Source organism: Cotesia typhae, unplaced genomic scaffold, assembly GCF_013202065.1.
Source record: "Cotesia typhae breed Kobodo isofemale line unplaced genomic scaffold, CoteBio_Ctyphae contig_11, whole genome shotgun sequence".
NCBI lineage: Eukaryota > Metazoa > Arthropoda > Insecta > Hymenoptera > Braconidae > Cotesia > Cotesia typhae.
In genome coordinates, this window is record NW_027423711.1 from 5,342,617 (window position 1) to 5,353,763 (window position 11,147).

Sequence of the window (11,147 nt, forward strand, 5' to 3'; positions counted from 1 at the left end):
ATTATGAATATTATTATAATTATTAATATTAATATTATTATTATTGTTATTGTTATTACATTATACTTACTGATTCTTTCCCTCAAGGACGAAGAGAAGCGAGTAACAGGTGTTTTAGGTGGGGACCTAGGAACTTGGACCCGATATTTTGAAATAAAAAATGCTGGCCTTGAAAATTATACATATGGGATTTGAAAAACTCATCTCGCTATCAGTCATAGTCCCGCTGTCTTTCACGATGCACACGCCTCTCAAGATCGCGTGTTCGAGTCTCGCTTCAGTTGACAAATCACGATAATTGTATCCGAGTGTTTTATTGCCTAATTTTTGTATTTTATACTCGATACATGAGAAGTATATGTCATTTATTATTTATCTCACTGCAAGGTAAGTCGATCAATATTTTTATTAAAATTATTTATAATTTTTATTTTTATTTTTTAGGCAACCAACATGCCGGTTAATCACTCAGGTAATGTGGCCTTTTATTACCATTTAATAAATATTTTGAAAGTAAATTTAAATAAATAAAAAATCGCGTTACGTGAGATTAAGTTACATAAAAATGAAATAACATCTAAAGGCGAATTTATAAAATTTTTATAGAGCGCAAATAAATAAAATTACGTAAAAAATATTATTTTAAATTCGTCTTAATTATTTCGAGTGCACACTGACCTCGAGTTTCTCTTTTCACTATTGCAATGTTAAATGTAATGCACATATAATACACGGTAATTACTAATAATGAATCTGAGGACAGACTAGTTATTATTTTTAAAATAAAGCTCTGTAGATAAACAAATATAATAATATTAAAGTTAGCCGACGTTTTTAATTTTTTTATTTATTAAATTATAACTAAAAAATTTTTTTTAAAAATTGTACTCACAGTTTTTCAATGAAAAATTATTTTTTAATATTTTTTAATAATTTTTTAAATAAAAAAAATTTTTTTAATTTTTAAATATCGATTAACTTAATTTTCATACAATTATAATAGTTTAAAATAAAAAAAGAAAAGTTTCTTTGCTTACTGGAATTATAAATACTGAGTATATATTAATAAAATTACGTTTATCTAACGTATTATAGCATTACTTTCATAACACTCATGATACACGAGAGAAGTATTCACGAGAAAACTATTATGTAAATTAAGTATAATGTGGTCCAAGCCTTACGTTTGTTATTTTATTTCATCACTTTCTATGATCATGTTAGAAATGGAAATTCCGGATGATTCAATCGATTAATTTTTAAGCTTTAATCAGAAAAACAAACATTTCTTCAGTGAAATTGTTACAAGGATATCTAGAGTCATCTGTTACTTCAGTCGTAAAAAATTCTGTACATTAATTGTACTTATTAACATTAATAAATTATTAATATTCTAGAATAGTAAAAAATGATCTGATTAAAGAATTAAACATGCAATAATTATTGCTAAAAAATAAATAAATAATTTTTTTTTTTTTATAAATACCAGTAAATGTTCGTATAGAATAAAAGCAAACTCATAATCGATGGAAATCTCGGTCGCGGAAGTTGTCCATAGAAAGTAAACTCTGGAACGTTATCTCTCTGTATGTAAATATGTTTGATTTAATAGATAGTTGCATTAAAAAATTATATATTTAACGCAAATATATTTACCAACCTTTGAGATCCAATTTTGTCGGTATTTAATAAAATTAAAAAATAGTCAAGTGACTGCTAACTTTAATGTCATTAATTATTTAATACATTATACTATATACCTGATCACGTACGTGACACATGGAGCTGGTGGTCAAATATTAATTAATCCCCTCTAAAATGAAGTAATGTCATTAAAATAAATTTATTAAGTGTATGAAATTAAATTCTCAGTCAATTACCGACTGCGGTTTTAAAACCGCTGATTATTTTCCTGTGCGTGAGAATTTTATTTTTAATATTATTAGTAATTTAATTTTATCTACTTACAGTTATGAATAAATTAACTATGAGCATCTGTGTGCTGTTTTTGGGACTTCAAGTTGCCGGTCAAAAATCGCCGCGCTCGATAGACAACCAAAGATACGAAAGAAGGCCAAACAATATTTACGGTGAAATTCAGTCAGAGTATGTAGGTCAGGAATTCCGAGCTGATAAGGCTGCTCAAGAGGACGAGGTTGCTTTGGTGAAGATGCTCAAAGAAACTGGGCCCATTGATTTTGAGAAATGGGACTCTATTGGCGAACGGGTCATTTCTAGGGCGAATGTCACTGAAGAAACTAAGCGCGTCGTTAGACAAGTCAAAAAACAGAGGCCGGGATTTTTTTGGACTTTATTCCGTGTCTTTTTTGAGGTTTAAATTAAGATTTAATTTTTTAAAATAATTTTTTTGTTCTAATTTAATTATTAAAAAAAAAAAAAAAAAAATCAAAAAATTAAAAAATTAAATATTTAGTTAAATTTAATTACATAGTACTAATTATTTATTTCTTCGCAGACTATTAATGATACAAGATCAACAATCCAGCAAGTAGGAGACGTCTTGGCAGAAAATATTGTGTCTGACACAACTACTAAAGCGCCAAAAAAATCACAGCAAGGTAAAAATACATCAGTTACAACTGCTAGCGCTGATGTAACTATTTCAACAGCTAATCAAACTTCAACAACCCAAGCGCCATATAAATTAACTAGATCTACCTTGGAAAATATTGTAAGAAGAAATGTACGCGGGTTGGTTCGGCTTTTTAATATCGAATGGAAAGATGCTATTACTGTAAGTTTTAAATTAAATTTTATAATCATTGTGAATTTTTATTTTTTTTTTTTTTAATATAAAATTCAACTTTATTAAATTAGTGCAAGTTTTTTAATTTAAATTTTTGAAAAAAATTATTTCTAATTATAATATTAAAGTTAGCCGATTATTTTAATTTTTTGTAATTATTTTTATTTATTTTTTTAATAAAAAAAAAAATTTTAAATGTCCGCTAACTTAATTTTCATTTTCTAAAGTATAAAAAAAATTGACTTGCATTAATTTAAAAAAATTGAATTTTTATTTATAATTAATAAATAATTTTTTAATCATTATTTTCTTAATTTAACAAAAAAAAAAAAAAAAACTAAAGTTTAATTTTTAAATTACAGCAATCACGGATAAACATAAAAACGTTCAGGAAAGAATTGTCAAAAAGCGCTCAGCCATTCTTAGCAGACAACCCGGATGCTTATTAATGATGATAATTAATATTACTTTATTAAAACTTAAAAAAAGTAACTAGAAACTCATCTTTAAATCCGACAAATGTATATAGTTAATTACTGTATTTATAAAAAAATTGTTATACAATTAAACGCATAAATCAAAATTTTTAAATCTCTAAAAGGGAATTCTGTAGCTCACGTCATAGTTACCACTGAATGTACATTCATTTTTACGTAATAATATTTTTTATAAATATTTTTATAGTTTATGATTTATTACGCGTCCTGCTAACGCCCACGTATTCGTGAGGTCCCGTGAAATAAAAGCAAATTTGTAAAAAAGAGAAAGCCGTCGCTGATGATTGGTCAATACGGCCTGTGGGTCATGTCATCCAAGAGAGTTTATATAGAGGATGGTCCACTGGCGATCTGCTTTATTATTAATCTGGCATCGATGCCATTCGCAATTACAGCAATTGCAATTATAATAAATGTCATGTTTTATGACTGGTTGTTAAAGTGATTTAAGTTGCAAGGAAATGTTTCGAATAATTGGATTGTTTTTTGTCGTTAATTGGGTAGTAGGTGAAAATTTTGTGATTGAAGAAACAGGAAGACGACGAGTAGTTTACGGCGCTACGGATAAGCCGGTTATAAAATCTGGTGTAAGTCCTAATACAGTCGATAGTATTTTTCAGGTAAATTAATTAAATTATTGATTGAAAAAAAAATATTAATTACAATAATAAAAATTAAAAAATATTATTATTAATTAATTAATTAATTAATTTTGTTGCATAGATACCTATCGCGGTCATAGAAGGAACCTCCACTGCAGCGCAATCCTGGTACCCTGAAAACAGTGACACAATTAATAAAGTATTCGATGTAATAAAATTATATATTAAGTAATTATTGATTATTATATTATCAATATTGATGTAAATTAATTTATTTTAGATCCCCGTGCAAACTTTGCAAGCGATAAGTAACCTGGTAAAAAACCGACTGACTCAAGAAGCTACGTCGGTAAATGAAGAAGAAATAAAGTCTTTGGTGAAAAAAATAAATGAAGAAAATTTAGAACCCGAAAATCAGGACTTTATAACCCAAAAAAGACACGCGTACCTCGACTGGAACTTGCCGTTAGGTGACCTGTTTTTTGGACACGACCAAGGCTTCCACGGACATGGTCATAAGAAGAAAAAACGCAAGCCACACAATCTCAATGGCCATTTCGGAAACCACGGAAGTCATGGACATTTGAGCCACCATAGACTCTTTGGAAATCGTAACAGCAATAGGAATAATATAGGCCAGCCTATTCTCGGTGGAGATGGTAATATTTATCATGTCACAGAGACACTGGATGACGCTGTTCAGATTGGTCCTTGGAAACCCTACTCTGGAATTATACAAAATAAAATAGCGCCTGGATCTCACTTTCGATTTTAATTATCGCTAAGTAATTATAATAATAGAACTTGACAATAAATAATTTATAAAAAGCATGGAACAATTATTTAAATTAGACGGAAATAAATCCTTGTAAATTATTATTTATTAATTTTTTTTTCTAATTAAATTATTTTTTGTACTAAAAAAAATAATATGTATTTCTTCACGGAACTAAAAATAAATCACCTAAACTTGTTTACAATTGTTAACGCATCGCATAAAAAATTTAAAATAAATCTGTAACAAGAATAATAAATTACAATGGTCAATACATAAAAAAAAAAAAAAATTAATAGATAAACTTCCGTCGGAACGTGACATTTAAATTACCATTGCAAATATCTGTACGTCAATGACCCATCATAATTAAATGCTTTTTTTATTATAAGTCAATTTAAATCCGTGACCGTGTCAAAGTCTTCATTTTTTCTTCGCTAATAATATTATTATTGCTATTAAATATAATAATAATAATAATAATAATAATAATAATAATAATAATAATTATTATTATTATTATTATTATTATTATGAGCTCCATCATCTAATCCGCAGCTCCTTTGATTGGACCCAAGCCCCACTCGAGCAAAAATCCCTTCTCTGAACGAGTGCATTGAAAGTGCGAGTAGCTACTTGTCGACATCGCCGAGTCATTCTGTTTCCGCCACTCGCTAAGATGGTCAATAGTAAATGTGTCGTGATTTTGTTGCTAACAATAACTATATCAAAAGGCATGCCGTCCCCCGAGGACACCACCAAGAAAACAGACACCAAGCAAGACTCTCTGTTTGGCGTAAGTTTGATTTAATAAGTTCATTATCCTCATTAGTTATTCCCACGGGTTGTTTAGTTTATATTTAACAATTTCATTGTTGTGAAGAAATTTAAAATATAAGTACTTGAAACTTTCGCATTTACTATCATTTAAAATTGTCTCTTCATTATTTTTAAAAATACTTTTCATATACAATTACTTCCGTTGACTCTCTAAAATTACCTCACTGTTGCAAAACCATGTAATGGATATTTAAATACCCAATTAAATAATACAACCCGTCAATAAGTATTCCTTTTATAGAAGACCGACCCTTTTAAATAAATTTTTATTTCTTCTTGCTTTTTAACCTCAATTATTCATTATGTTTTTTTAATTACTGCTGTAAAAAATATTTCAATAACAAATACACTTTTTTTTAGGTCGTCTTTTAATTAGAATAGAATTTTTAAAAGACTATATTTCATTTTTTAACCCATTCATTTTTAATTCTAAACTATAGAATTAAAGACAAAAGAATTTTTAATACCAAATTTTGAAATTAACTTTTTAAAGTAATTTTTCTTTATAAATTTACCCAAAAATTTAAATTAAATTAAATTACTTAAAAAAGAAGAAATAAAAATAATTAAAATAAATTCTCTAATAAAAAATAACCTCAAATTTTTGCAGCTTCCATTTTTGGAGTTTAAAAATGGCGGAGTTCGAGTAAATTTCGCTGGTTACCACGCGGAAGCCGGTCTCGGAGGTCTTTTAACCGGAAACGGTAACGGAGGCGGTCTTTTTGCAGGAGCAGGAACGCCATTTGGCGCGCATGCATCAGCAGAACTTGGCGGTTCAGTTAACGGCGACAAGGGAGGCAACGCTGGTACTTTATACTAAATTTCTTTTTCAAAAATTAATTTTTACTTGTCAAATAGTTATAACTATAACTAAAAATCTTCCAGGCGGAGGCTTACACGCGCGAGCTGGACTAGGAAATGGCGGCCCAGAAGCCGCTGCGGGTCTTGGCGGGAATTTGGACGGAGCTGACGGTTCCAGGAACGGAGGAGTTCTTTACACAGCGACGAGCAACAGAGGAAGAACTAGGATTGTTTCTAAAAGCATTGGTGGCGCTCCTGGCGGTGGCGTTCCTAGCGGTGACGTTCCTTCGGTTCCTCCGGTTCCCAACCAAAGCAACATTCAATTAATTTCCAGAAATCAGGTAATTACTAATTCGTCATCATGCTGATGAATCATTAATCATTAATTAGTAATGAGTAATTAATAATTAGAAGGAAAATAAAGAAAATAAAATAAAAATTACTTACTTAGAAACTGAGTTCAAATGTCCAGAGTGACGGCTTAGTAAGACGCGAGATCGACTCACCCGAGGGGGTCAATGTCGTGGAACATTTGCCCGTACCCGCACCAGCACCACAACCCGGTAATTATTTTAATTACCTTCTTATATTTTTTTTTAAACTGATTATTAATAATTAATTGATAAGTATAAATAATGAATCGATTTTTTCTGTCAACAACCAGCATACGCTTACGCAAACTCGCGCTGTCGCAAGAAGAGGAGGCAAATTTGCAACAGACTCACCAAGACAATAATTCAACAACAACTTCCTCTTGCACAAGTACCTGCAGATTTTGTTCAGCCCGAATTACTGACTCAACCTCAACCCTTGCCACTTGATGCGCGCAGCACTAAAATAGTTCCCGAAAGTTCTGGCGCAGATGTCGCTCTTGCGCCAGGACCCGCGCCAGCTGTTGCTTCTTCAATTCCAATTTCTTCTTATGGACCAGCTAGGCCCAAAACTCTTTTTGATGACATTTTTAATGTAAGTTAAATATTACAGACAAGAAAATTTTTATTTAAGTTTTCTTCTTTATTTTGAAAGAACTGTTTTTAATTTTTTAATTTTACAATTATTAATTTTTTATTTTTATAAATTAAAAAAATTAATATCTTAAATTTTAATGCTACAAATATAATAAAAAATTTTTTTAACAAATCAATTACAATAAAAAAATACTTTTAAAAATTTTCACATGTGGAATTTTTTAATTAAATTTTTTTTTATAATAATTTAATAATTATAAAATTGTAAAATAATTTTTAATGTCCGTAATTTTTCTTTTCGCTATAAAAATTAAAAAAATTGACAACAGTCAGCTATTTTCAGTATCTTAATTTAAACAATAAAATTTAAATATGTTATTTATTTATTTTAAATAAATTTAAATTAAGGTAATAAAACAAAAGTAAACGTGATAGTTTTAATAATGAGCAATTGTTTTTCAGATTCCCATATCAACTTTGCACGCCGTAAACCAATTGCTGAACAGCAAAGTGGGATGATCTGGACTTGGAGTCATCGCTTACCAAGGACGCTCTTTTCTCAATTTAATTTTTATCTTATTTTTTACATTAGTATAGTGCATCATCAACCTGTTTATGCGTCTTTGTTCAGAGGCGCGGAAAAATCCAGAATTACCTTTAATTGAGATGACGTTTTGTATGTACGGTTTACGATCCATGATCTGTCATTAATTAATACTTGTATTATTCAACATCACTGCGTGTCAGTGAACACTTTTATTGCGTCCAAAGATTCATGATCAATGTACCCCTGTTATTACTTTTTTTTTATTACCGTTTATTATTATGTTAAATTAATATGTTTATTTATTTTTTTTTTTTTTTTTTTTTTTTTAGCTGATTATACAATTTTTGATGTTGCTTACAGTGTTAGCAGTCGCTAAATTATAGGAGTGAGTTGTAATCAATATTTACGTATTTTGAAATTAAATACAAAAACATTGATTAAAATTTAATAAATTTAGATTTTTAAAAAAAATTTTTAATTTTTATTAATTGAATTAATAAATATATTCAGATAATATAAATATTTTTTAAAAATTGCACTTAAAGTTTTTTACAAATAAAATTTTTTTTTTTTGTAATTTTTTCAATAAAAAAAATTTTTCTAATTTTTTAGAAAAAATCCTTGTTAAAAAAAAATAGTTAAGTGACTGCTAAACTTTATTATCATGAAAAAATTTTTTATACTAAATTAAAAAATTGTAATTAGCAAAAAAAGAATAAATAAAAAAATAGTTGTCACTATTTTACAAGATTAACTACTAAAATAAATATAAATAATATACTCATTATTATTACATGTTAAAAAACATAAAATTTAAAAATAGTGTCTTATATCTTTTAATAATTATAATTAAAATTAGTATCTAGACCTTGAGTTATGAAATTTATCAGCGAGACTAATGCTAATGTTAATAGCTGTTACTATTTTCTATAATTAAACTCTAGATACTCATTATTACATCTAATTATTTAGTATTAGCTAGTTATGTTCTAACATGAATCTAATATATGTTAAAATTAAAAATACATGTTAAAGAAACAACAATGTTGCTGTTATTTAAAATGATTATTGCGATAAAATGGTAATTGTTTATCATTAAATTTGTTATTTCGTTTCAACAAATTGTTAAAACACTACAAGTGACGTATATGATGAAACTTGAAAGCGAAAGTATGTTAAAAAAACATTACTAAGTACATAGAAGCAGAGTGATTATGCCCGGACTTTGTCAATTGGCCACGATAACCAAGAAGATGATGGCCCATTATGTTGGGCTGATTATCATGGGCTGAGACACAGGAGGATAAAAAGATGACCAAATATCCCCGATCTCCGATACTTTAAACTTGTACGGACGGCGAAAGAGAAAGTAAAGGGGAGATGTCGCAATACGCAACGTTGTCCAGCGTCAAGTGGAGGTGAAGAAAGAATCAGTTGCTGTCTGTTTATCGCATCGAATGGTTGTGTATCATTATTTGAGTATTCCATTAGTTTACTTGTTTCTTCTTTTATTTATTTAATTTTTTTTTTTTTTATTTATCTATCTCCGCTAGCCTGTTAATACTCGGTAATTAATTGCTTGTTTTTTATTTTAGATCAATGCAATATGTTCGGGAAACTCCTGGTAATATTATTTGTTGCAAATGTTGATAAACACGTGTTATCAAAGCCTACTTCTACCACTGGAACTGTAGAATTAACTTTAGAAACTCCTAAAGAAATTATTAACAGCACCATTATTAAAGTACCTAATCGCTGGGATCGTGGCATGGTATGTTTTTTTTTTTTTTTTTGTTTGAATTTTTTAGATTATTTTTAATTAACTCTTACAAAAATTCAAAGTTTTTTGTGTAAAAGATTTTTAATTTAATTAAAAACAAGTAGTGAAATTTAATTTTTTTTTTTTTTTTTTAATGTATAGAAAGTTTGTAAAAGCTTAGAAATTTTTTTTTATCTTAAAAAAATTTAGTATTAAATTAGTAATTATAAAATAAATTTATTTATTTTTAATAAATTAAATTTTACAAATTGGTAAATTTTTTTTTTTAATGTATAAAAAATTTTAGTGATAGCAATTAAAAATTTTGTAAGAGTTAATATTTAGATAATAAAAACCGAGTGTGTGAAAAAAAAAAAAAAAAAAAAAAAATTAATAGAATTGAAGATAGACTATCCCTTGTAGGAACTGTTAGGCCAAATTATGGATTCACTGAGATTTGGCAGAGGGAGATTTGTAAATTTTGTGATGATGGCTAGAAACGAGATTGCTGAGCGCGCGGAGGTAATTGTTTTAAATTAAAATAATCTTTCAATAAAATTAATCTTTAACAAACCATTTAAACCTGGATCATGTACCAAAAGTCACCGCACTTGTATTTTATGGAATGATTATAAATGAAGACTATAAGGGAGTTTAATTTTTAATAAGAGTGAAAATGAGTTGTGAAAATAGTTTAACAAGGAAAAGTTTCACAACGTAACAGTGATTGCCAATTTAGTAAATCACGTACAGAGTCGCAACTCAGTTGGAATATTAATATAAAATAATTTATAAACAATTGTTGAATTAAAAAATAAGTTTATATAATTTTTATTAATTTTATGTTAAAGGAATTCACGAGCGAGACTGCCAACAAATTGGTCTCAATTTTAGCGGCGAGGGACGCGAGGAAGATCATCCAGAACAAGACTGAAAAGCGGAACGCCATCAGTTCCAGAAGCGAGATCAGTACCACTGTCAACACGCCCATTAAATTAGGTCCTCTGGACAATTTTTTACCGCCCAAGACCAGAGAAATGTCACGATTAGAGAGTGAAACTGGACAATCACTGTTTGAATTTAAAAAACCTAAACCAGTCCAAGGATTTCTCGAGAATCTTCTGTCCCCTGTTCCTCTGGTAGACAGAATAAGAGAAGAAGACAAGTATGGAAACTCCGGTGATAAATTCATAGGCATTGGCAGAGCTCTTATTAATGGCTTCGACGGATTTAGCAATTTTCTAAATACCATTGTCGATGTAAGTATTCATAATTTTATTTCATCAGTTGTCAGTTTGTAGACTAGAATAATAATTATCATAATTGTATCTAATTATTTTTAAAAATGATCCAGCTGCCAGTAGATGCTGCAAAAAAAACTTCTCGAGGAATTACTGCTGCGCTTAATCAAATCGGTGGAAAGCTAGTAGGCCTTGAGTAAAACTATTAATTTATTAAGTAATTATAATTATCAATTTATTGTGTAATGTTGTAAATACTGTGGGTCGTTGTTATTAAATTTTATTGTGAAAAATTTATTTTTTTGCTTGCTGTTTTTGTTATTATTTAAATTATTAAATAAATATTAAGT

At 28.5% G+C, this 11,147-nt stretch overlaps 4 protein-coding genes across 9 annotated transcripts; all 4 read left to right on the forward strand.

Annotated features, from left to right (window-relative positions):
• Positions 1–106: 106 nt before the first annotated feature.
• Positions 107–3,397, forward strand: LOC141528325 (uncharacterized). 2 transcript variants are annotated; one of them, XM_074244328.1, is made up of 5 exons: positions 107–354; positions 445–472; positions 1,971–2,332; positions 2,477–2,755; positions 3,130–3,397. In XM_074244328.1, the coding sequence occupies exons 2-5, from the start codon at positions 454–456 to the stop codon at positions 3,214–3,216; spliced, it is 747 nt and encodes a 248-aa protein (XP_074100429.1). In that variant the 5' UTR covers positions 107–354; positions 445–453; the 3' UTR covers positions 3,217–3,397. The 2 variants fall into 2 exon arrangements, with proteins under 2 accessions (XP_074100429.1, XP_074100436.1); XM_074244335.1 differs by having other exon boundaries at positions 257–387.
• A 222-nt stretch (positions 3,398–3,619) lies between these two features.
• On the forward strand, positions 3,620–4,869 carry LOC141528338 (uncharacterized). Of its 3 annotated transcripts, none has more exons than XM_074244350.1 (3): positions 3,620–3,884; positions 3,988–4,074; positions 4,147–4,869. In XM_074244350.1, the coding sequence occupies exons 1-3, from the start codon at positions 3,726–3,728 to the stop codon at positions 4,639–4,641; spliced, it is 741 nt and encodes a 246-aa protein (XP_074100451.1). In that variant the 5' UTR covers positions 3,620–3,725; the 3' UTR covers positions 4,642–4,869. The 3 variants fall into 3 exon arrangements, with proteins under 3 accessions (XP_074100451.1, XP_074100457.1, XP_074100460.1); XM_074244356.1 differs by having other exon boundaries at positions 3,988–4,065; XM_074244359.1 differs by having other exon boundaries at positions 3,620–3,851.
• Positions 4,870–5,277: 408 nt separating this feature from the next.
• LOC141527956 (uncharacterized) lies at positions 5,278–8,841 on the forward strand. The gene is made up of 6 exons (XM_074243755.1): positions 5,278–5,437; positions 6,092–6,287; positions 6,367–6,623; positions 6,734–6,845; positions 6,947–7,248; positions 7,713–8,841. The coding sequence occupies exons 1-6, from the start codon at positions 5,321–5,323 to the stop codon at positions 7,767–7,769; spliced, it is 1,041 nt and encodes a 346-aa protein (XP_074099856.1). The 5' UTR covers positions 5,278–5,320; the 3' UTR covers positions 7,770–8,841.
• Positions 8,842–8,981: 140 nt separating this feature from the next.
• LOC141527964 (uncharacterized) lies at positions 8,982–11,094 on the forward strand. Of its 3 annotated transcripts, none has more exons than XM_074243766.1 (5): positions 8,982–9,276; positions 9,393–9,568; positions 9,980–10,078; positions 10,408–10,815; positions 10,911–11,094. In XM_074243766.1, the coding sequence occupies exons 1-5, from the start codon at positions 9,255–9,257 to the stop codon at positions 10,995–10,997; spliced, it is 792 nt and encodes a 263-aa protein (XP_074099867.1). In that variant the 5' UTR covers positions 8,982–9,254; the 3' UTR covers positions 10,998–11,094. The 3 variants fall into 3 exon arrangements, with proteins under 3 accessions (XP_074099867.1, XP_074099875.1, XP_074099883.1); XM_074243774.1 differs by having other exon boundaries at positions 8,982–9,257; XM_074243782.1 differs by lacking the exon at positions 9,980–10,078.
• Positions 11,095–11,147: the final 53 nt, after the last annotated feature.

Coding starts and splice junctions, on each gene's coding strand:
- LOC141527964 (XM_074243766.1), top strand. CDS start 9,255: ATGGTTGTGTATCATTATTTGA. Junction 9,569..9,979: donor ATCGCTGGGATCGTGGCATG/GTATGTTTTTTT, acceptor TATCCCTTGTAG/GAACTGTTAGGCCAAATTAT. Junction 10,816..10,910: donor TTCTAAATACCATTGTCGAT/GTAAGTATTCAT, acceptor AAAATGATCCAG/CTGCCAGTAGATGCTGCAAA.
- LOC141528325 (XM_074244328.1), top strand. Junction 2,333..2,476: donor TATTCCGTGTCTTTTTTGAG/GTTTAAATTAAG, acceptor ATTTCTTCGCAG/ACTATTAATGATACAAGATC. Junction 2,756..3,129: donor AATGGAAAGATGCTATTACT/GTAAGTTTTAAA, acceptor TTTAAATTACAG/CAATCACGGATAAACATAAA.
- LOC141528338 (XM_074244350.1), top strand. CDS start 3,726: ATGTTTCGAATAATTGGATTGTTTTTTGTCGTTAATTGGGTAGTAGGT. Junction 3,885..3,987: donor CAGTCGATAGTATTTTTCAG/GTAAATTAATTA, acceptor TTTGTTGCATAG/ATACCTATCGCGGTCATAGA. Junction 4,075..4,146: donor CAATTAATAAAGTATTCGAT/GTAATAAAATTA, acceptor AATTTATTTTAG/ATCCCCGTGCAAACTTTGCA.
- LOC141527956 (XM_074243755.1), top strand. CDS start 5,321: ATGGTCAATAGTAAATGTGTCGTGATTTTGTTGCTAACAATAACTATA. Junction 6,846..6,946: donor CGCACCAGCACCACAACCCG/GTAATTATTTTA, acceptor GTCAACAACCAG/CATACGCTTACGCAAACTCG. Junction 7,249..7,712: donor TTTTTGATGACATTTTTAAT/GTAAGTTAAATA, acceptor ATTGTTTTTCAG/ATTCCCATATCAACTTTGCA.